This window comes from Cucumis melo, chromosome 1, assembly GCF_025177605.1.
Source record: "Cucumis melo cultivar AY chromosome 1, USDA_Cmelo_AY_1.0, whole genome shotgun sequence".
Lineage (NCBI taxonomy): Eukaryota > Viridiplantae > Streptophyta > Magnoliopsida > Cucurbitales > Cucurbitaceae > Cucumis > Cucumis melo.
In genome coordinates this window covers 2,675,228-2,697,313 of record NC_066857.1, presented here as the reverse complement: position 1 = coordinate 2,697,313, position 22,086 = coordinate 2,675,228, and the positions used below count along the sequence as shown (strand labels likewise).

At 32.7% G+C, this 22,086-nt stretch overlaps 2 protein-coding genes across 5 annotated transcripts; both read right to left on the bottom strand.

Moving 5' to 3' along the window:
* Nucleotides 1-22: 22 nt before the first annotated feature.
* On the bottom strand, nt 23-4,863 carry LOC103495532 (secretory carrier-associated membrane protein 1-like). The gene is made up of 12 exons (XM_008457123.3): nt 4,550-4,863; nt 3,727-3,834; nt 3,556-3,618; nt 3,236-3,269; nt 3,023-3,145; nt 2,103-2,165; nt 1,921-2,014; nt 1,471-1,516; nt 1,316-1,383; nt 1,155-1,203; nt 472-537; nt 23-373 (listed from the first exon to the last, which is right to left on the bottom strand). The coding sequence occupies exons 1-12, from the start codon at nt 4,598-4,600 to the stop codon at nt 287-289; spliced, it is 852 nt and encodes a 283-aa protein (XP_008455345.1). The 5' UTR covers nt 4,601-4,863; the 3' UTR covers nt 23-286.
* A 1,379-nt stretch (nt 4,864-6,242) lies between these two features.
* Nucleotides 6,243-14,729, bottom strand: LOC103495531 (protein STRUBBELIG-RECEPTOR FAMILY 3). Of its 4 annotated transcripts, none has more exons than XM_017046240.2 (17): nt 13,924-14,729; nt 13,648-13,827; nt 12,619-12,745; nt 12,473-12,544; nt 12,017-12,082; nt 11,863-11,934; nt 11,675-11,746; nt 11,529-11,600; nt 11,388-11,453; nt 11,182-11,247; nt 10,369-10,784; nt 9,872-10,287; nt 8,753-9,024; nt 7,355-7,493; nt 7,090-7,226; nt 6,852-7,008; nt 6,243-6,658 (listed from the first exon to the last, which is right to left on the bottom strand). In XM_017046240.2, exons 2-17 carry the CDS (start codon nt 13,760-13,762, stop codon nt 6,560-6,562), a joined length of 2,364 nt encoding a protein of 787 aa, XP_016901729.1. In that variant the 5' UTR covers nt 13,763-13,827; nt 13,924-14,729; the 3' UTR covers nt 6,243-6,559. The 4 variants fall into 4 exon arrangements, with proteins under 4 accessions (XP_016901729.1, XP_008455344.1, XP_008455343.1 ...); XM_008457122.3 differs by having other exon boundaries at nt 9,872-10,290; nt 14,452-14,729; XM_008457121.3 differs by having other exon boundaries at nt 9,872-10,290; nt 13,924-14,728.
* Between the last annotated feature and the right edge of the window lie 7,357 nt (nt 14,730-22,086).

Here is a 22,086-nt window from a genome sequence, read left to right as displayed (position 1 = left end):
AAGGGCACAAGAAAACTTGAGGTAGTGGGAAAAAATTTGTTGTGTGCTTCCTAAATTTTTTTTGGTTTGTTGGCTAAGACAAAGTTTAATGAATTAATACGAAAATAACACGAAAAGCAACCTCACTATATGAAAAACTGATGTAATGAAGGTGATCAAAATAATGGATTTTCCTTACACACACACACACACATACTCTCTCTGTTCAGGTAGGGGGTTGGAGATGATGGAGTTGATCTTTGAGCCTCCTCAGCATATTATATATAAACCACTTTTAATGTTCATATCAAAAAGCTGTCCTCAGAGTTCCCATGGCGGCTTCACGTTTCATTTCTGCAGCCTTACCGCTACCTCGAAAATACATGTAAACTTGCTGCCAAATTGGATGCATTAAGTTTTTCAGTGAGAATCAATACAAATTGAAGAGTATACGAAGAAGCTGGCTGTTACATTTCTTTATGAATTACATACCTGGATAACCCATATGCTGATTAGAGATTCAATGCAGAAGAATGCAAAACCAATGAAGTAGAAAATCTGCAAGGAAGTGTTATTACTCCTTAAGTACCCGTTTTTAAACATAAATCAATATACAAACTGACAGAAGATTGACTATGCTTGTACGAAAAAATTAATCAACAGGAGTCTAGTCCTCTGATTTCATAAGGTGGTGTTAAAACTCAATTCCTCCGCAATGTTCACTAATCACCGTAGAAGTTTGAACATTTAGTGAGAAACTTTACTTCCTCTTTCCCACCATCTAATATTTCTACTCCAAACTTACTGCTGCAAATACCCCTAATAATGAATGACATGGTTATTCTATTTGACGATACAACCATTCATATGATTAAAAAGCAAAGCCCAATCTCTCTTAAACCAAGAGTCAATAGGTTAAAAATATGGCCAAGTCCATTACTGCACTAAAAGCTTTTAATCAGAGTTGATACAGGGGTTTCAAAAGTAGAATCAAGCCATGTACCAGCATTCGAACTTTTAACATAGGATTTAAAACTGGCAATTCATTTTTCTTATGTTGCAGCTCAAGCTATTGGTTATAATTTAAAATACCTATATTAGTTGATTGTGGTATAAATATAATAGATAGCATTTCAAAACATAGACACAGACATGCAAACTCGAGTAGGACTTACCCCAACCAAAGCATTACTGCTCAACAGGTCTATAGCAGGTAAGATCCCTCTGAAAAAAACATCAAACAAATATCAACTTTTCTCAAGAAAATTACGAGGGAATATTAGTTGCTCAGGAAGTACAACCCTTACTTTCATACAAGAACATCAAGACTACTTACGTAAGAGATTTCCCCTTAAATATAATGGGAGGAGCAACTGCAGAAAAGACGCAGAAGCCAATATGAATCTGGAAGAAGAAATTTGTTAACTTGAGTACAGAGCAAAACATCTTCAAAGTTGGAAAAGTAACTGAAATGTGAAGTTCTGAGGTTACCAAGTAAACTAGGAAAAACCACCCAAACTTCAGAGCACTATCGGTCCTGTACATGTTATTAATCCAACTAGTCACAAGAATCACCATAACCGATAAACCAACCAAAGCAAACAAAATGAACTGAAAGAGTACTAATTCTTAAATAAGTTTATTAAGTACTACGTGTTCATCAGCTCCACTCCAATAGAACAACTTCTTTAACTTTGAACAAACAAATGTTCCTTCTCTCCAGAGAAAAAATCTCGGGCCTAATTTAGTACATATCGTAAGGTAACTTCCTATCAGTTATCACATTAATATAGATTCTTGCAGCTTCCTCGACTTTAAGGGTAATATGATATTAATATCTCCAATGAACAAATCCCCTAGAAAGTACAATTAGATTTTTTTTTTTTTTTTGGGCGGGGGGGGCGGGATTCTTCTTAAAGCCACAGTTCCATTAAGTTATACCTTGTAGCACGATAGAGAGGACGATACCACCCAACATATGCTCCAGGTACACCTGATATGAAGTAGATAATCGCAAGAAACCATATTGTTGGACCTGCATGAGAAATAACTATCGATAACAACCATAGAAAACAAAACATTTTGAAGGGAAAACGGGGATGCAAAGAAGAGGATCAACTTACCTTCACCCTTGATCCAAGCAACCGTAACTGCTACAATGTTCCACGAAAGGCACACAACCAAACCTAAACAATAAAAAGTTCAATTTAATGTACATCAAACCGTCATAACTGATCGCATGGAACAGAAGGAAACTGAAGCTTTGGCAAAATGATGCACGTTATTAAAGGAAATCATTCCTGGAAAGATAGAAGGTGCTGTGTATTGGGAATTCCCACTTTAAAGTATGGTGAGGGCTGAGGAGGGATGGAGAAAAGTGCTCCAGAATAGTGTAGAGTGGAATGAGGGCAGAATGATAAATGTCAGCATGCCTTTCATCTACAAGTCCGCTAGAGATATGAGAATACTACTTTTTTCACTACTAAAACATCGGAAAGATGCTTCCTTCACCCACCAATTTAACGAATCAATAATCATTACTTCCAAACAGCATTAATATTTTTCTTCCATTCCATAATTGTTACAAACACTGATTAAGTAAAATAACTCAGAACTGACTACAAATCAAATGGTGGTTGTAAGGGTCATATCACAAGTTATTTAAGGTTGGAAGACAAAATTTGATAACAACAAAATGTCATGGGCCAGAATATACTTTCTTTAAGCTGAACCTACCTCGATGCCTCAGTACTAGTTCACACGTCAAACAGAAACTTCAACCACAATTCAAATGCATCCACGTGAGGAAAAATTTATGAAATTCATATGGAGTAAATAAACATAAAAACCATAATATTGGAAAATGGTTTGATAAATAGCATGACATCACCATAATCAAGGTTTTATCTGCCATTCAAATTTCAACTTTTAACATTCCTGTCATATAAAATTAGCCAAGCTATCACGAGACACCAGCAACGAAATAGCATCTGAACTTTCAAACAAGAATATAACTTTCATGACTGAAAATCCGTCCACTCACCCAACAATGTTGTGAAGGCAACATACTGAATGTTTTGTAGATGGATCGGTATTTCATTTGCAATATCATGATGGATAAGGGGAAAAAATGGTGGCCAATTTTTCTCCTCTATTACAATTCCAGCTGCCAAAATTAATAGAAAAGTTTTAGAATGGAGGAAAGAATTACAATTTATATATACCTTGTTTTCTAATCCAACCAAATTATATATACCTCTTGAAATGGCATCTTCCCTTCGTTTTAAATCCTGACCATCAATTAAGTGGCAAAGTCATTTATAAAGGAATTTTTCTTTAAAAAACACAAACTATCTGCTAACCGATATTACCCTTACAACAATGAAAGGTAAATTTGACTGGATGAGAAAGAATGGCCGATAGTTATTCTAACTCATATTTCTTGTGAACTGATAATTATCACTCGATAAGAAGCCAATCAGGGAAAGCTACTATTTGAGTGTGTACTATTGACATAAAATATGTCCTCTGGGTGTTGGGTTTTACGATGGATACGCCACATAGCAAAGCAATTACCTGTTCCCTCTTCTTCAATTCAGCTTCTTTAGCTTGAAGCTCCTTCTCCTTAGCTTTCAAATCCTAGAAGTTCAGAGGGAAAGTAAAGGAGGTGATTCCATTTCCTCTGATAAAGTTTCAAATAGTTAAAAAATCCATAAGAAAAGAAACATTTCAAAGTAAACAATCCACCTTTCCGTTATCAAGAGGAATGTCAATTGTCGCACCACGATCATAAGTTTCAGGGGGAAGAGGTGAGAGCCTCGTGTTTGCAGGTGGAACACTTCCAACTCCAGGATTCTAGATATAAAGAAAACAGTAAAATTGGAAGGAAGAACGATATTAGTAGTTCAATCATGAAAAATTTGGTCAAAACTCCGGAATGAACAAACTCAGTAATACTACATTGCATTACTGCATTACAAAAACGTATCAGAAAGCTTAGAGGAAGATCGTAGAACTCAAACTGACATATTAAATTCCATTAAAAAGAGAGAGGGGGCCAGCATTTTATTCATTATTACAAATCATTAATAGACCATGATATTTCAATAAACTAAGAAAGAATACAAAGTTAACTCCGTCATATTAGATTTCCAGAAAGTAAATCGCAGCAGTCCAAACACCACAAAACTTCTCAATAATCACATTTACCACGTTCCATCGTTAGAAAACAACGCACTTACATGGAAAATATTAGAAAAAGAACCAATGAAGCCTACAGGGAAGACTAATTTCATTTTATCTTTATCCTCCATATACGAACTTGTTTAACAAACATCAATATAACAATGAAGTGAAAGACCACTAACAGATCTGAGAATCCATTATACCAAGGAGAAAACCATAAACAACTCAAAACAATAGAATGAAACCAAAAAAAAAAAAAAAATCTAGAAATGAAAAATGCTCATTACATAGATCGACAAAATGCAAAAATCATAAACCAGAAACAGTAATGCGTAATCCGAATGAAACAAGAACAAAAAGCGGAGGAAAGAGGAAGAGAACTTACAGAAAATGGATTGACGTCTTCGTCGAAAGGATTGGAATCGTAGCGACTCATTAGGAAGATCTAAACGTATTATTATTGTGTTGAAAGGAAAATACAAGGTAATGAAAGAATAAGATTGAAATCAAAGGTTTCTTACAGAAAATGTAGATTCAGGAAGAAGGAAAGAACAGAGAATGAATGTCCAAATTCCTCTTTCTTTTTTTTTCTTTTTTTTTTTTTTGGTGCTTTTTTTGATTGGTTTTTGGCTTTCGGTGTGTGCTTCTGTTTCTCGTTTGTTATCCCAACAAAAACTGAAGCGAAAAATGTTGGCGCGTGAAAAGTAATCAATGTAATTAAAACACATCTTATTATGCTAATCTCACTCTAATTGGTGATTTACTGGGACCCACCCCCCCAACATCCGACTTTTTTCACCATTAAATTATTCATACTTATATTAAAAATAAATCTCCAAAATCAATATTATATATATATATATATATATATATATATATTATATCTTTTATTTAATAGAAATATTATTAACAATTCTCCTAACTTAATTTTCTATTAAAGAATAACTTAATTATTAATCTATATAAGGTTTATAAAATTTTTAACTTATTGACATTTTATCAATACATTGAACTATATATCCATAAAATTGAAATTTTGATATCAACATCGATATCGATATTTTAATCATTGGTTTAAGATTGCATTTTGTTCATAACCCAACATTCACTTACCTAAACCGTATCATTATTTGTATGGATTTATTATTTCAATATAAAAATTTAACATGTCCATCTAAATAGAAAAAAAAAAAGCTCATTGTCGCTTTGAGAAACATATAAGAATATAATAATTGTAGGGATTGATAAAATTGAGTGCATGTTAATTATTATTGAACTGAGCTTCACTTAAGATATGTGAAGTATGGTATCAATAGAAATATTAGTGAATTTTTTTTATCATAACAAATTAAAAGTAAGCTCTAGTATAGAACTATTGCAACCACATGCATAATTAAATCTAGATTTTTCATCATGCAAACATTTTTAATGTTCGTGAACTTAGAATTGTTAAACCTGAAAAGATTGGCAAAATATTTATACATGATAGCAAAATTGTGTGAAAATCCATTTTTAGCTTTAGTGATATTTTATCATTTACGTAAATATTTGATGATTTTTTATTATATTTGAAAATGTCCCTAAAAAAAATCATAAATTTTACGTACATAATTTGAAAAAGAATAAAAGTCTTATCGTTTGTGGTCTTAAAATTTAATTTAGTCCCCACTTGTGATTACTCTTTGCAAACCTACCTTAATATCTTTCTTAATTATGGATTATCTAGCACTAGCATTGCTATTTTTGTATAATTTTTTTAAGATGAGTTATAAGATAGTTACCAACTCTTGCTATGAAAAAATAACATTTAAAAACTATTTAGCATAAAGTTTCAAGTGCTTAAAAACATTTTAACACTTGAAAATCCATTGCAAACTCACAAAACCCCACCCATGGTTATAAAAGATTGAAGAGAACAATCTAAGAGAAGTCTGGCATCAAAGATATTGCTAAGTTTGTGCGAGCCAGTTTAAGATCCTCTAAAATCCTGCCGGCACGTTGTAGTTCACCGAAAGCACATCTTATAAAGAAATATATTTTTCATTATTAAGAATTAAAAGGTAAATAAACAATGGAAATGACACCAACAATGGGTTAGCATATATTTCTTCAGAATACACATCACTATCTAGTTTAAACAATGGAATGATTACAGATTACAAATGATTCACCACAAGAATTGAAGCTCTGCTGCTACAAAAGTGTTCTCTTTAGACAAACCAGATGGAAGAAGACGAATGGCTCATGAGTTGGTTTGCAAAACTCGAGCATGTTACAATTGGAATTCGCTCGAAGATGCACTTTGCATCGTCTTCTACGAGAAATATGGCAAATTTTTCAGAAGTTATTTTGCTTCTTAGCTGAATGGATTGGCTAACTCTAAGCAAAAACCATATCAATCTTCACTTGAACCACTGCCTTGTGGTTCTCTCCTTATCATGTTGAGCAAGTCCTGAACAACCGACGACATTGGTGGCCGGAATTCAGGCTCGGACTGCAAAATGTAATTAAGATTAGGTGAAATGATCCATTTGGGGTGGATGGAAAAAACATCTAAATTAGAAAGGTGCAGTTCAACTCTTCCAGGTTGGAGCATGAAGGCATTATAATGACTAAGATACTATTTGGCAAATCAATAGGTGTAAATGGAACAATATTTCCAATACCAATGTCATTAAGCTGCTCACCTGAACACATTTTGATATGATATCGGCAAAGTACGACAAGGATTTGGCAGGGTATCGACCATTGAGTGAAGGATCAACCATGCTTGTCAATGCCTCTATGTCGTGAAGCTGCGGAATTGCCCATCTAACTAGAAACTGCTCACCTCGGGTCCTTGTTCTATCCAAAGAGTGGAAAAAGGACAATGAATATACTAGAAATGTCCCAATAACAATCAAGCATTTTCTTTCAACCAATTACCTGTCGTAAGACATCCGGCCAGTTAGAAGTTCCAGCATAACCACACCAAAGCTGTAAACATCACTCTCAAGTGTATAAACACCTGATTCAAATTCTGGAGCTCCATAACCATATGCAGTTAGAAGCTGACCAGAGAGCTGGGAAGTATGAAAAATTAAGTGTCAACAAAATTTAAGCATTCAAATGTACAATTCGGGTTCTGTAGCATAGTTACATTCACAAAGAGAGAATCTCGACAATGAGAAGATTAAAGGTTATGGCTTACCTGACTAACAGCTCCTTTTGATATTAGTGGAGCCAGCCCACAATCTGAAACACGCACTGAAAGATCATCATCCAGTAGGACATTCGCAGACTTGAAGTTTCTATGAATAACAGGTGGCTGACAGACCTCATGCAGATACCTTCAAACAAAAGATGAAAACCAAATGAATACAAAAGTACACACATTTTCCCTTTATAGTTCAGAATGGCTTGTTGATCAGTAGAGAATGATTAAAAAAGAAGATGAAAATATCCATACTCAAAATTATTAGCCAGTTCAAGAAGGATAACCAGTTTCCCCAGATAAACTTACTCCATGATTACCCAACACCTCCCTTGCATCGATCCCATGTTAATCAAAAAGGCTCTTTCCTATAAATCTTAACTTATGGACTTGCCCTTCTAAATTATTGCCAACCCAAAGAAACAACAGCTCTATCAGATGTATATTTTGTGCCGGAAAAGTAAAAGGGTTAACTAAATTGAAAATATCATGCAGTTTACTTTTTACCTAAGTTACATTTTTAGCCTAATTTTATGATGCCGTGACTGGAGTTAATGTACTAATTATGGCAGAGGACTACATCGATGAAAAGAATGTTCCGAAAAAATGCTATAGTTTAGAAGGATTATAATAGGATCAGGATGATGAACAGTCACAAAGTAATAAAGGGCAAGTCAAGAGATCACACTAACAGTGAGGAGAAGGTCAGCCTGTTTTGCTGGTTCTAGACATTATAGATTTTGTTGATCCTCGTGTAAGAAACTTCTACTGAGTCTAAACATCTCGGGCCCTCCTTCTATACATTAATAGCCGGAGGTCTAATAGAAAGCTCTAGTACTAAGAAGAAATAAAAGCCTGAACTGTCCAGAAATGCCCACCAACAGCTTTCATGCTCTTGATATACGTTGTGTTAGTGAATAACATTTTAACCTAAAAGAGAACAAGAAAACCATACTTGTATGGTAATGGAAGACCAATTCTTTTTTCCTCCGCTAGAAACAGCATAGAAGGCTGAAAAGCGCTCTTAAGTCCAATGCCCAGCATAAATCTTATAGCGGTATATTGATATTTTAAGCACTTGCACTAAAAAGGAATATATGATCTCAAAATAAGGCTAGATCACCAGACTTTATTGCTTAATAACTGGACTGCACAACTCATAACGCAAAAGAACTACTTAAATATTTTGTTTCAAGTAACATAAACATTGAGAACCGCAGTACGAAACCTTGATCATGCAAATCAGACAAAAATTAAGCACAGCAGCTTTAAAGGTTAAGAAATTCTGGAAGGGGAGGCCACAACCGATGGCCTAAATTACTTCGTAGGGAGAGAACCAAATAGGTGGAAAAGCTCAAACTTGCATGAAAGAGGTCATATGGATAGTAAACTTACTCCAAGGCTCTTGCAGCCCCAAGAGCCATTCTAATGCGGGCATTCCATGAAAGCTTCTTTCTGAACTCTTCGTCTGAGTGCAGTGCATCCTGCAATGTTCCACCACTGCAATACTCAAAGATAAGAAGCCTTTCACCATGCTCTGCGCAGTAACCACAGAGCTCAACCACATTAGCATGTCGGATTCTATCAATATTATTGACTAGCTCGAGAAACTCATCATCCTTTTGCTGACTGGATGCTCTCTTATCCAGTTTCTTGACGGCCAGTACCTTCAAAGTCATTAGAATGGTTAAATGTCAGTTTTGAGGTCGTTATAACTTAGACAATATAACAATGTATATCAATAGTGTGAAAATGAGGTCGGAATGATCAAATTGTCTGCTAAATCATGAGCAGCAAAACAGCTATTCACAAAAACCCTGCAGATTCAATCATACATAAAAGGAGCTCCCATGCTCGCTTTATCCTTGTTTCCTGAAAAATCTCTCTCCATAACTTCAAAAATCAAGAAGGGAAATACAAAGAGAGGGGGAAATGAGGTAAAGCTCTCTATGCTTGACATTTTTTTCTATTTCAGCATTTGGAAATAGATGAGGTGATTCTTCTTGAAAGTGCATCCTATAACTTCAAATTGTAGAATATGAAAATATCAGTACTCAAGAAGATATTGGCCTTCTTTTAGCAACATGATATGCCTATTGAAGAAGGGAGCAAAAGAAAAACAATCTGAATATTTTGCACAGTTTGCTGCACTAGGTTTATATCAACAGCTACTAAGAAGCTAGATTAAGCGGCTGGCAGGGGTCAAATAAAACTAATCAGTACATTCTACACTTGTTCACGTCCTAGCCCAACTAAAACTAAATTTTATCCCTCAACCTGAGCATGGTTGGAATTAATATATCTTTAATTCTAACTCTAAATACATACTTCAATTGCTGACCATATGACAGAATCAAAATCAGTTCAGATAACAATCAGTAAAATTAATGAGAGACGGGAAGAATAGAACATGAGATGTTGCAGGAAAGAAACTACACTGACATTTACATTCAACTAAAAAGGATTAGCAAAGAGTTAGAAACGAAATGACATAAATGATAGCAGTAAACTTACCTTCCCACTGGGGAGGTGTGCCCTATAAACATTGCCCAGCATTCCTTCTCCTAGAAGATTATCTTGTGAAAAGCTGTTTGTATATTGCTGAAGGGATGCAATGGTAAAAGGTTTCGCAAAAGTTGAGGTAATTTTATTTTTAGTGAGAGGCTTCAAGGGAGGAACTTCAGCTGGAACAGTGGGCACGGCAGTGACCTCTTCAACAGGAGGGGGAGGGGGAGGGGGAGGTGGTGGGGGAGGGGGAGGAGGAGGCATTAGATAGACATCGAGTGCGCTCATATCTACTTCATGATGATCCTTCTTTGGAATAGCGCTCATTCTTGGCATGTTTTTCTCTCTCTCCACATGATCTTTTGGAACCTTCTGAACCTCTGTTTGAGTCTCCTGCTTCACCCTTACAACTGGCTCTTTTGGAACTACTGATAATTCTTCAAAATTCAGTTCAAAATAAAGAACAAGTTGTTAGAAAGAAGATATGCTAAATAGGGTCTACTAACCTTTAGGTATCTGATCATTTGTTTGGGGCATGGCTCCCTGATTTCCGACGTTCTCTCTCTCACCCCTATAAGCACCTATCTGATGTCGCTTCGAAACACTATCACTTCTTCTTCTTCTTCTGCACCTTGGCATAAAGAGCACACATGCCAAGACCAAAATTATGAAAGACAAAACCACTGCAATTGTTATTAAAACAACCCTTTTAGTGCTTTTCTTGTTTTTTCCAGAACTGGATTCCTCAGGTGCTGATGGTCCATCAGCCTGTTTCTTAGGTCTTTGTTGAGAAGATGGCGGTGCTCCAGAAACTGGTGGCGCTCCAGAAACGGGCGGCGCTGGTGCTGGCTGTGATGGTGGAGAAGGAGATACAGGAGGAGATGTCGGAGAAACAGAAGAATTAAATGGGTTTCCATCCTTTCTGTGTCAGAGATGGTAATGTCAAAGTGAGATCAGTTTACTATAGAACTTCCTACTAACAGCTCGGTGAAATACATGAAAAAATCCACTGTTTTTGTTGGTGGACAGTGAATGAAAATTTATCTTTAAAATGATAAGTAAATTTTTTTACTAAACACTACATATAATTGGATGGAACAATCAATCCTTTATCACGTTCTATCCTTATGAAGAAGTGGTCATACTTATTAATACCGAGCATAATTTTCTCAGAGCAATCTTGTCAATCAACAAGAATTTATTCACCCCATGGAAGTTAAAGCAATAGATATACACTTTGGCCTTATGCTTTTTGATCTGGTTTGAAACATGGGGTTCGAAACATGCAATAAAAAAGAAATAGTATTTCTCCCCCTCACCTAAAATTAGGGATACTCAGCACCTTCTCAGGTATGGGTCCAGAAAAAAGGTTGTTCTCTATATTCCTGCTCAGACACAAAACATTTAGGAAGCAAGCAAAAGATAGCATACATCAGGCAGAGCTTTGAGATTTCCCAAAACTATCTATTAAGATGAATCTGATTGCTATCTGAAAACTGAATGAAAAAATAGTTGAGGCAAGTACAAGTCTTTCAGTGGAAGGTCTTGTAGAACATCAAGGGTTCCTGACAGCTGATTGTTCTGCAAATGCCTGCAAATGGAAAATAATTAGTACACGAATAAAAAATATCTAGTTCTCATTGAGCCAGAGCTACAAAATACTCACAGGGAGGTCAATGCCAATAAATTGCTTACAGATGGAGGCAGTGGCCCACTCAAGTTGTTATTGGATAAATCCCTACATAAATTACGGCTTCAGTCATCAAACCAACAAGTACAGCGTAGACACAAAAACTAGTTGATGGTACATACAAATTGACCAATTGAGAAATGGCTTGAAAGGAATCTGGTATTTGTCCGCTTAATTTGTTATCATTCAACGACCTATAAGGTAGAAAAAAACAAAATCTCAGGTGAACTGGAACTCATGAGCCAAGAACCAAAATAATAACAACGCTACTAAAACAAACTAAAAACACAAACAAGAAACATTGACTTACATTGCTGTCAGTTGAGTCAAAGATGATAATGAACTCGGAATGCTTCCCATGAACTGATTAGCTGAAAGAAAACTGGGAAAGGTAAAGATGATTAAATATTTGGCAATTCACGCACAAGATGTAAAGCACTTAGCACTAGAGAATAAAAGCATACAAATTCTGCAGGGTAACGGGTAAATTGGATGGTATACTTCCCCCTATATGATTGTTGCTTAAATCACTGCCACCAAGCATAGGTTATATAATGTCAGAAACTAAAATAGCAAGAAAAAAAAAGTACCAAATGATGTTACATGCCATCTTTGAATGTAGGCAAATAGTTTACTTCTTTGTATAAGAGTCAAGAATAATGCACTTACTCTTGCCAAACAACTTAATTATGTGGAATATCCAAGAGAGAGAGCAAAATTTAACAAACCACAATCATTGGCAATGTAGCTACGAAATAAATTTAAAAGTCATGCGAGCTTTGGCAGGTCAGGATTTCTAACATGAAAGAATAAGTAATTTAGAAAGGGTATACTTCAATCAAGAATGCAGCCAAGGATTAGAGATAAGACCTCATCATTGACTAATACTTTCATAGGCAGAGACATGCACAGTTACTTACATTGTTTGGATTGAAGAAAATAATCCCAAGTTGTCACCAAGTTCACCTCCCAAATTAGCAGCATTAATGATTCTATATCATAAAGTTGTCAGTTAACTGTGTCGAAAAATGCACAAAATAATATTCCAGGAAGGAAACTAACATACATTCTAATGATACTCGAATCATTACAAACAACACCCTGCCATGCATCTCCGCATGGGTCTTGCCCGATGCCCCATTTAGGAAGACTGGGGAGTCCAAGTGCAGTATGTAAGCTACTAATAGCAGAAACTATCAAGAAAAAATAATTTGTTCAATCAGCCATAGAGATTGACTCTATATAAAAACATTAATGATTGAATCCACAAGAGAAACATTAAAAGAATTTACAGGTAGAAACCACCTAAGAAGCACAAATACAGATATGACACGACGCAAATACGACAACACATAATTTTTTAAACCTAGGACACATAGACAGCAAAAGACACATTTATTAAAATATATATCAATACCAGAAGTAAATTCAAAGTCAATGAGTTTATTCATTTGTATGCTTAAAAAAATTAACCATATCTATTTCGCTCTCAAAATTTATTATTTCTATCTCATTAGTATACTTAACAAATGTTCAATGCATTTCTAACAAATGTTGGACCTAGTGTCTATCAAATTTATTGCACGAACAAGTGTCGGACACGATAACCAAAGTAAAGTGTCAATGCTTCCTAGAAAACCACTAACTCTAGAACAAATAAAGCAAAAGGGATTGATCTCATTTCTTTCTTTCCATTTTTTGAGAAACAAAGCCTCCATTGAAGAAAAAAAGGTAGGTACAAAAACAGAGCCCAACACAAGAGGAGCCAAGCGAAGGCTAACTTCACAAAAATTTATTACTTTCAGATGATCGCCATTGAGTTGAAAACCAACTTGGATAAATATTGACAAAAGACTTCTCGCCTATAGGATGGCAGCACGATGCGACATTGACAGAAACACCATTCACTCAGCATGACAATCGATGGCAGTGGACAAACTAAATATGCTTAAACAATGCGGCCAAAAGACGATACAGAATACATTAATAACATCTCGGATTCGAATTTTTTTTCCAGCATTTTCTTCCATCCAAGTGACTGAATCATGTGACAAATTCACAAAACTAAAATGTTAAAATTAAAAAGAAGGCTTACAATCATCTGGATTCGTAATTCCCAAAAGAACTTGGGCTGCACAGACCACGAATCCAACTAAAACCTGCACCCAAATCCTCAAATTGCCATTCCTCGAAGATCTCTTCCAACCCATTGATGTCAAACCCACCTCTAATTCTTCTTACTGAGAAAACCGAACTCCCCCAAACATCCTCCAACCTGAAATCATCAACAAAAAAAAGAGCATAATAAGATCCATAACAAACGACGCAATTCAAGCTCAATATTCCATAAAACAAAGATTAAACACAATACCCAGGAAACCCAAGTCAGGAATCGAACAAAACAAACAGCAGAGTCGCACCGACCAAAGGCGTAGGCTCAAAGTTCAAGAACTACTAAAAACGATTCAAATCTGAATCAATTAAGAAAATGGGTTTTCCAGAAAGAGAAAAACAAAGTTGCAGTGAAGTTGGAGGAGCATGAAACTTAGCAAAATGCAGAACCAAATTGACGTTGGAAAGCGAACTGCTGAGAGAAAAAAAGCTGGAAGTAACTTTCTAAAAGCTTAAGTTCTTAATTATATTAAACATTAAGAACCAAAACGAAATGAAGATAGGAAAACAACTGGGATTCATTGAATCAAGAAAGAGAACTAGAGCACGGCAAACTTAGATTTGAGAAATTAAAATCAAATGAAAACTCTTGACTTCAATTAAAATTCAACTCAATTTAAGCTCAAATCAAATAAATTTAAGCTCAAATCGATAAACACCCTAAACACATATGAAGCAGAAAAATTAAGTAAAAGGCAAAAAGTTGGAAACGTAGAAAAAATAGTACGGAGTTCAGAATTTTCTTTTAAACTTCGCTGCCTTTTTCTCTCTCCCCTGTCTTGGTTTTGGTCTTTGTTCTACTTCTCTCTCTCGCTCTCTCTACAAACTTTATAAAAAAATAAAAATTCGGATTTAATCAGTGAGTAAGTATGAATTTATGAATGATGATTTGTCATGCATATCGTTTTTCAGATGAAGCTTAAAAAGGGAGACGTGTGTCACGCGCTCTCAAAGCGCTTCTCATATCTTCATACTTTGCTCCAGAAGGGATGATGATATGAATCCCATTCCACTTTGCTTTTTATCTCAATTTTCTAAATTATATACTCTACACTTCTTTTTCTTTTTTTCTTTCTTTCTTATTATTTCTTTCTTCTTCTATTCTAAATTATTGATACTTTAAAAAAATTAGAATGAATTTATGTTGTTGATATAATTTTTATTGTAATTACAATTTTTAAAAAGAATCTTATTATATATTTTAATACTTTAAATCTAACCCTATATCTACAACTGTCTAGCAATGTTTAGGTTTTTTTTTTAATGTAAAAGGAAAAGGTAAGTGTATTGATTTATACAAACATGCCCACTAATTTTGTGATTGGTGTTTGATTAATTGTTTTTGTATTATTATTTAGAAGACCAATACTTTTCTTGTTCAAAGTCCTTGAAATTGTATTAAAATGTGTAATCATATTTGAGTGAAATAAAAATTAGGTCTCTCTCTTTTTCAAGAAATAAAATTGTAATTATCTCGCTATTTTCAAATCGTAAATCGACCATTTTAAGGGACCGTTTGGTCTTAAAGTTATCACTATTGAGTTGGATCATGGTAACCCAACACTTGTTTGGAGGAAATGTTATAATAACCTTTGTTTTAGGCTTATCACAACTCATCTTTTTTTTCTCTCGTTTTTCTTAAACATTTTTCATCACCCTATAACCTTATCTCTTCAACTCCACCATAAACCGATCTTTTTAAACTCTTTTCCCAAACACATGTTATGATAAACACTAGTTTTTTCATAATACTAACCCTCCATAACTCATTCCTTCCCCCAAACGGTCCCTAAGGTTTCTTTTTACAAAGTCTAAATTGATACAACAGAGATTATCCTAAATTTTATATTATTTGAAGTCCAAATACTTTTACTATCCATCCTACTTTAATCCTTTTACAACAACTATATTTTAATCATATGCTTTACAAAAGGTTGGTTTCCTTTCCTTTTTATTGTCACATTTTCTACCTTCTATTCTTATTTACGTTTATGTTTATTTTTCTCAAACATAACAAATTGTTATAGTACTAGAAAACTTCATGATTTGAAAGTCAATATATAAAAGTTATAATATAAGAAAAGCGAAAACGAATAAACTCATAATGTGCATCAATAAACATGGGATAGTTGCAAATGTAGAAATTATATTCAAAATAATTAAGTTATTCAACAAGTATATAGCAACATTTTTAAAAAATTACAAATATAGCAAAATCTATCAATGATAAGCAGTAACAATTGTTGATCTATCGCTGATAAGCCATAAGAGTCTATCAACGATAGAAATCTATCACTCATAGACTTTGTTATATTTGCAATTTTTTAAAATATTGCTACATACTTAATAATTATTCTAAAAATTGCTACATATTATAAATACCCAATAAAACATTCTTTTTTTTCACTTTTTTTTTTATAAGTAGAGTGATATTATATTGATGGTGAAATTAACAAATTTGTTGAAATAACATCTTACAAAGATGGGAATTTGTTTGCAGTTGTGACAAAACAAAATTGTATTATTAAGAAGCATATATAATAATACCAATATATGAATATATATATATATATAACAATTCACAAAATATAATAATAGTTGATATTAAAAAAAAAGAAGAAAAAAAAAAGAGGAATGAATGTTAGGAGAGTGAAGATGACGCGCATGGGGATGGGGAATTGTTGAATGTGAATAGGGAGGAGGAAGCTTTAACCGTCGGAAAGAGAGTAAGACGGAAGGTAGAGTTTACTATGGGCCATCACGTGGTCGGTCGACTTGTGTGACTTATGGGCTCTGACACATCCCCCTACGGCCCACCACTTCCTCACATAATATTCCATCTTTTTTTACCTCATTTTTTCTTAATTATATATATATATATATATATATATATATATATATATATATTCTCCAATTATCATCCAATCACAAAAATATACAAATTAGTACAATGGAATACTCAATTTTCCAATACTCCATACACCATGCACATCTAATATCATAAATCCATGCTATTAAAACTTCTATCCCACGTTTATTCAATAATCGTAAAAAAATTTCATTTTTTATAGATAATGGTAATGAACTCTAATTGTAAAACCCAGGCCAAATGGTAATAATAACAGTAAATGTACAAAAAATGATAGATTTTCAAGTAGGACAGCAACAATAATGATAACAGTAAGTAACGATGATGATGTAATTTTTAGGCGCAATTGAATTGATCCACTATAATTAGTTAACTAATTTGTGTTTTTTATTATAGGTTTGAGGGTGGGTATGTGCTAGTACGGATTAATAACACAAGTAAATAGTATTAAAAAAAAAAAAGACTCGTTTATATATTACCATTGATTTATTATGCATGATATTAGACATTTCTACATTTGGATGTGTTAAGCGTTGATATAGATAATGAATCAACATTTCTATTATATAACAAAAGAAAATCTACGAAACATAAAAAATAAGCTATGTAATGTCGTTAATGTAAATATATAATAATAAATCGTAAACATGTGACTTCAAAATAATAATAATAATAGTTAACTTGCTTAAAAGTATAAAATTATTTATTTACTTACTTTTAAGTATATGTGATATTTTGTTATGTTTATAAATATTTTGGTTTATTTTACTATATTTAAAAACGATGCTTTAACGAAATTATAGGAAAATTTTGAAAATTTTAGAAAATCAAATGTATATTTGAGACAAAGAAAAAAATAGTAGAGCTTAAGGGAATGTTATTTAAATTAAACTGAAAAAGAAAAGAGTTTTGAATAATATAATATAATGAACAGCAACTTAGTATCAAAGTATGGAATTTTTCTTTTCACGGGATGATATTTAATTTCCTAAGATGTTGGGAAGAAAACAAACATTTTTCAATTAGTGCTTTTTAGAAAGAAAGAACAAAGGAAGGAAGCCCGCAAAAAGTCTAACAAAATAATTTCCAAATTTCAAAGCACTAATTTGCATCAACTTTTTCAATCACACACTAATTTTAAATTGGCCAAATCTTCAAATTAACTTTGATTTTTGCTCTATACCTACTCCAATTTTCATTTCTAAAACTCAAATTTTACGAATTAGATGTATAAAATCATTACAAATAATCCAATCCCAAACGGTTTTAATATTGAATGATAAAAGCTAATCTTGTTCTTACTTATGTTATAGAGCATTTCACCTACTCATTTTTCACATCAAGGATGTTTCAACCACAGAGTGGGGTGGAGACGGGGTGACCCCTATCCCATTCCCATTTCCACGAATTTTTTCATGCAAAACGGGGCAGGGATTCCACGCGAATCGAATTCCCTGCAAGAAAAGATTCCATACTTTTATTATTTTGTTTTATGTTTTCTGATAAATATATATACATATATTTTTTTTCTTTCGGAGCAGGGCGGGGGGAATGTATTCCTCGTCCTAGCTCCGAAATGTCAATAGGGAAAAAATAATTTCTACTCCCTCTCCCATTCCTTGTGAATTCGATGATTTTTCGAGGCCTATAGGTTAAATGTACATCTTTAATCTCACTGTCATGTAATCTTAATTTTAAATTGTTAAAAAGTTTCAATATAAATGAATATGATAATAGAGCTCCAATTATATTAGAGCAGGAGAGTTGTGCATAACGTAAGAAAGCTCAATGGTTCCAATAAAAGGTTAGTACCCTTCCACTCATTTCTAGAATTGGATGTTTTTCATTAGCTTCTTTATATTCTCATTTACAATTAAGAAAAAGAAAACACAACAAAATAATTGGATTATTTTAATTAAAACAATTGGGTTCCAGCAGGATGAATTTTGATAATTTTTCACTTATTTTGGTCAAAAAGTGACTGAATTTGTGATAGAGGGAAGTAATAAATAATATTCCAATTTCCAGCTTGGTCACGTGACGTGACTTTCTTTTAATTCTCATTTATTCATTCAGAGAATAATAATAATAATAAGGATAGATAGATAGATAGATAGAAAGTTTGCAATAACTTTGTGGTAATGGGCGAAGATTGGGGAGTTTTTGTCATTTGGTTATCCAGATGGGGAAAATTTTTTGATTTGCAAATTCTAAAAGCACTTTCTATAAAATATAATTAATCAATAAAAAGTACTTTACATACACACACATATATATATATAAAAGTAAATTGGAGAAATAGGGTTGGAATACTTTTTCCTTTTACTTTTTTATTTTTTGTTATCTTTTTGCTCTATCCTTTCATTTCCTTTGTTACTGAATCTGTCTAAAAGTGAAATTACATAAAATTCCCTCCTTTATATATATATATATATATTTAATTTATTCACCTAACTTCTTCTACTCAAGCTTTTATTAACATTGGGATAGAAGTCAATAATTTTGATGTGGTTGGTAGCAATTTAAATAATATAGCACATGTAATTAGGGTGAAGCAAACAAAAATTCGTCTATGTATATGTTCATCTATCCTCCTTATTGATTAATTTTATATCAATAATCACATGCGTATGTATGTCAATGACTCAACTCGTCTCTTTAGTTAGATTTTTGTGTTCTTAAATCAGTGTAAATAAAAATCTAATCAAGAAATTTTCACTCAACTAGAAAATTGGTTTTTGGTTCTGCATTTGAGATAATAAGGGATTTAGTTAGGTTCTTGATTTATAAGCCAAAATCCAATAAAAAGAAAGCATTTATTTATTTTTATTTGATAATAGTATCTGTTCAAACAAACAAAACCAATATATTTTCATAAATAGCACCAAATAAATATTGTATTTACAAATAGAGCATATAACTTTGAAATATCATAAAAAATAAATCTAGCTAATCCAACTCAATTTTAAATTTAATGTAATATAAAACATACTAAAAATAAAGTCACATTTATGCTATATATGAAAAAAGGGAAAAGAAAAAAGATTTTTTTTTTTTGATATTTTGTTAATAGATATATATATATTGAAATTTTAAAAAAATAATTATAATTTGTGGCAATTTTAGGTATAATAATTAAGTATATAACAACATTCAAAAGAAAATTGTAAATATAGCAAAATCTCTTACGGTTTGTCAACGATAGATTAATATTTATAACATGGTTTATTAGTGATAGACTTATGTCATTTAACAGACTTTGACAGATTTTGTTATATTTACAACTATTTTAAAAAATTTCTTAAAAAAATTCTCATAGAATTTTTTTTTTCGTTTCTTATTTAAAATGATAATATCATTAAGGAAGGTAAGTGTGGAGTGTGAAAAAGTGTGACCAAACTCCAAAGTATAAGCAATGGGTAATATTTTTCTAAATAAGGAAAGGAAATTTAAACATATTAAAGATGATGTTGTCCAAGTCATCCTCAAGTATCCATATCATTGTCTAAATTTAGATATGTAATTACACGACAAGTAACAATAAGGATGATAGTGAAATTAAAGTCCGAATGGATACTTGAAGAATTGTTTGTTTTTCTTTTTCTAAAGAATTATTAGTGGGACTTTTTATAATCTTTTTAATTTTAACCGAAGTCTTATCGGCTAAGTAACCTTATCTTATTACTTTTTCTTCCCTTTGTTTGTTGAGTGTAGAGAAACTACTAATGGAAGGATCTAGAAGGTTATCGGAGAATACTAAAAAAAAAAATGTTACTTTCCATTTGTCGGAAGTGATTTAGAAGGTAAGATATAGTCCGTAGTAGAAAAAAAAAATATAACACTTCAATCTATTTGACATAGAGGGAGATGGTTAGTTTGTGTTAAAGCTCAAATTAATGTGTGGTCTCAACTAAAACTGAATCTAATGAAATAGCTAAGAGGGCACGTCTCATATATGCTAACCAAAAGCATCAATAGAGCTATGACTAAAATGAGTGTGAAACAGAGTTCGATCCAAGACAAACACAAAACAGAATATCTCTCATCCAGTAGATTGCATGATTGATACTAAAGCAACTTTGAAATTCCATCATAACAATCTAGGTCAATTGCCTCTATAAACACATCATATGTATAGTCCCATATGAAGTAAATTGAATCTTTTTATAAAACTTCTTAACTTTCACACTCTGTAACTATCTAACTTAGACATTAGAATTTGACTAAAAGAAGTTAAGTATTAGAGTCGGTGTGGTAAACATTGGATCGATGTGTATGTATTTTCAAACAAATTATTTATTTCACCATTGATTTTGACATCAACCTTAGAGTGTGTGGATGGTATTATATATATAGTTGGATTTAGCTTTAGAGATTTTTTGTTTCTAAAAATTAAACCACTCTAATACATTCTTTGTTTTAAAAATTTAGAATCATTTAATAAATTTGTTTATCACTTCGTTTTTAAAATTTCTTTTTCTTATTTTCTTTGCATTTTTTTATTATTTCATTTTTCTAAAATAAATAAATAAATTATTAAGTTAATAGTTATTAATGTTAAAATTTGGCTAAAGAAAAACACATTTAATCTTCACATGACACCAACCGTTGAATTTATAATTCAGGGAAAATAAGTCTTACATAACAAATAAAGAAGGCTCTGATGTCTAAGTCAATAAAAGAATTGTAGAATAGAGAAGAAGTCGAAAATCTAAATTATCTCATATGGAGCCACAATGGAGTATATTTATAATGGATTTGATATATGGTTTATCTTTGTCCAAACGTATGAGTTTCCTAATCTTAGATGGGATAGACTATCTCTAAAGTTGAATGGATATTTTCTTAAATGGAGAAGGTCGACTTAAGCTCGATCGAGGGTATTCTTTAGGCTATATAATGGGTTTGAAGTGTGACTTTGGGCCAAGACATGCCTAAAACATGCCTCGTGGGCATTTGGCAAGGGTCTGCCTCGACCTCGACCTGTCTTGGGCCCGACTAAAGCCAACCTTCTAACAAGGGTTGACATCATCCACTAGCTTGGGCCTTGCCTAAAACCAACCTCTTCTTCTTTTGGCTCGCATCATATCATGCTTCTTTCTAACTTTGTTATTTCAAAATGTCAATTATGACATTTGGTCTCAAATCACTCGTAGCAATAAATTTATAGTAAAGCAGTGCTTATAAACTTCAAAGACTAAATACTTATCAAACGAAATCATATATATATATCTTTAAATATTTGTTTTATTGTTTTTGAAATTTGATAAAAAAAAAATCAAATATTTCTTAAGAAGTATGAAACTATAGAAACAACCAAAGTTAAGCAAACGAGACAGCGACATAAAGATATCTATAGTTTCACAAAATCGCTATAAATCTAAAGAAAATTACACAAAAGCCCCTTAAGTATCTTCATCAACAAACTAAACTGATTGGAAAATGATTGAGTGAAAGAACATATGAAAGTTTGGTAGAGAAAGCAAAATATTC

Excerpts from the sequence above, each read along its gene's own strand:
- LOC103495532 (XM_008457123.3), bottom strand. The coding sequence starts at position 4,600 with ATGAGTCGCTACGATTCCAATCCTTTCGACGAAGACGTCAATCCATTT. Across the intron at positions 1,384-1,470 it reads GGTTTTTCCTAGTTTACTTG|ATTCATATTGGCTTCTGCGT; the intron begins GTAACCTCAGAA and ends TTCTTCTTCCAG. Across the intron at positions 538-1,154 it reads GCAGTAATGCTTTGGTTGGG|ATTTTCTACTTCATTGGTTT; the intron begins GTAAGTCCTACT and ends ACTTCCTTGCAG.
- LOC103495531 (XM_008457122.3), bottom strand. The coding sequence starts at position 13,762 with ATGGGTTGGAAGAGATCTTCGAGGAATGGCAATTTGAGGATTTGGGTG. Across the intron at positions 12,083-12,472 it reads TTTTCTTCAATCCAAACAAT|TGATTTAAGCAACAATCATA; the intron begins GTAAGTAACTGT and ends GCTTGGTGGCAG. Across the intron at positions 7,227-7,354 it reads CAAAAGGAGCTGTTAGTCAG|CTCTCTGGTCAGCTTCTAAC; the intron begins GTAAGCCATAAC and ends CATACTTCCCAG.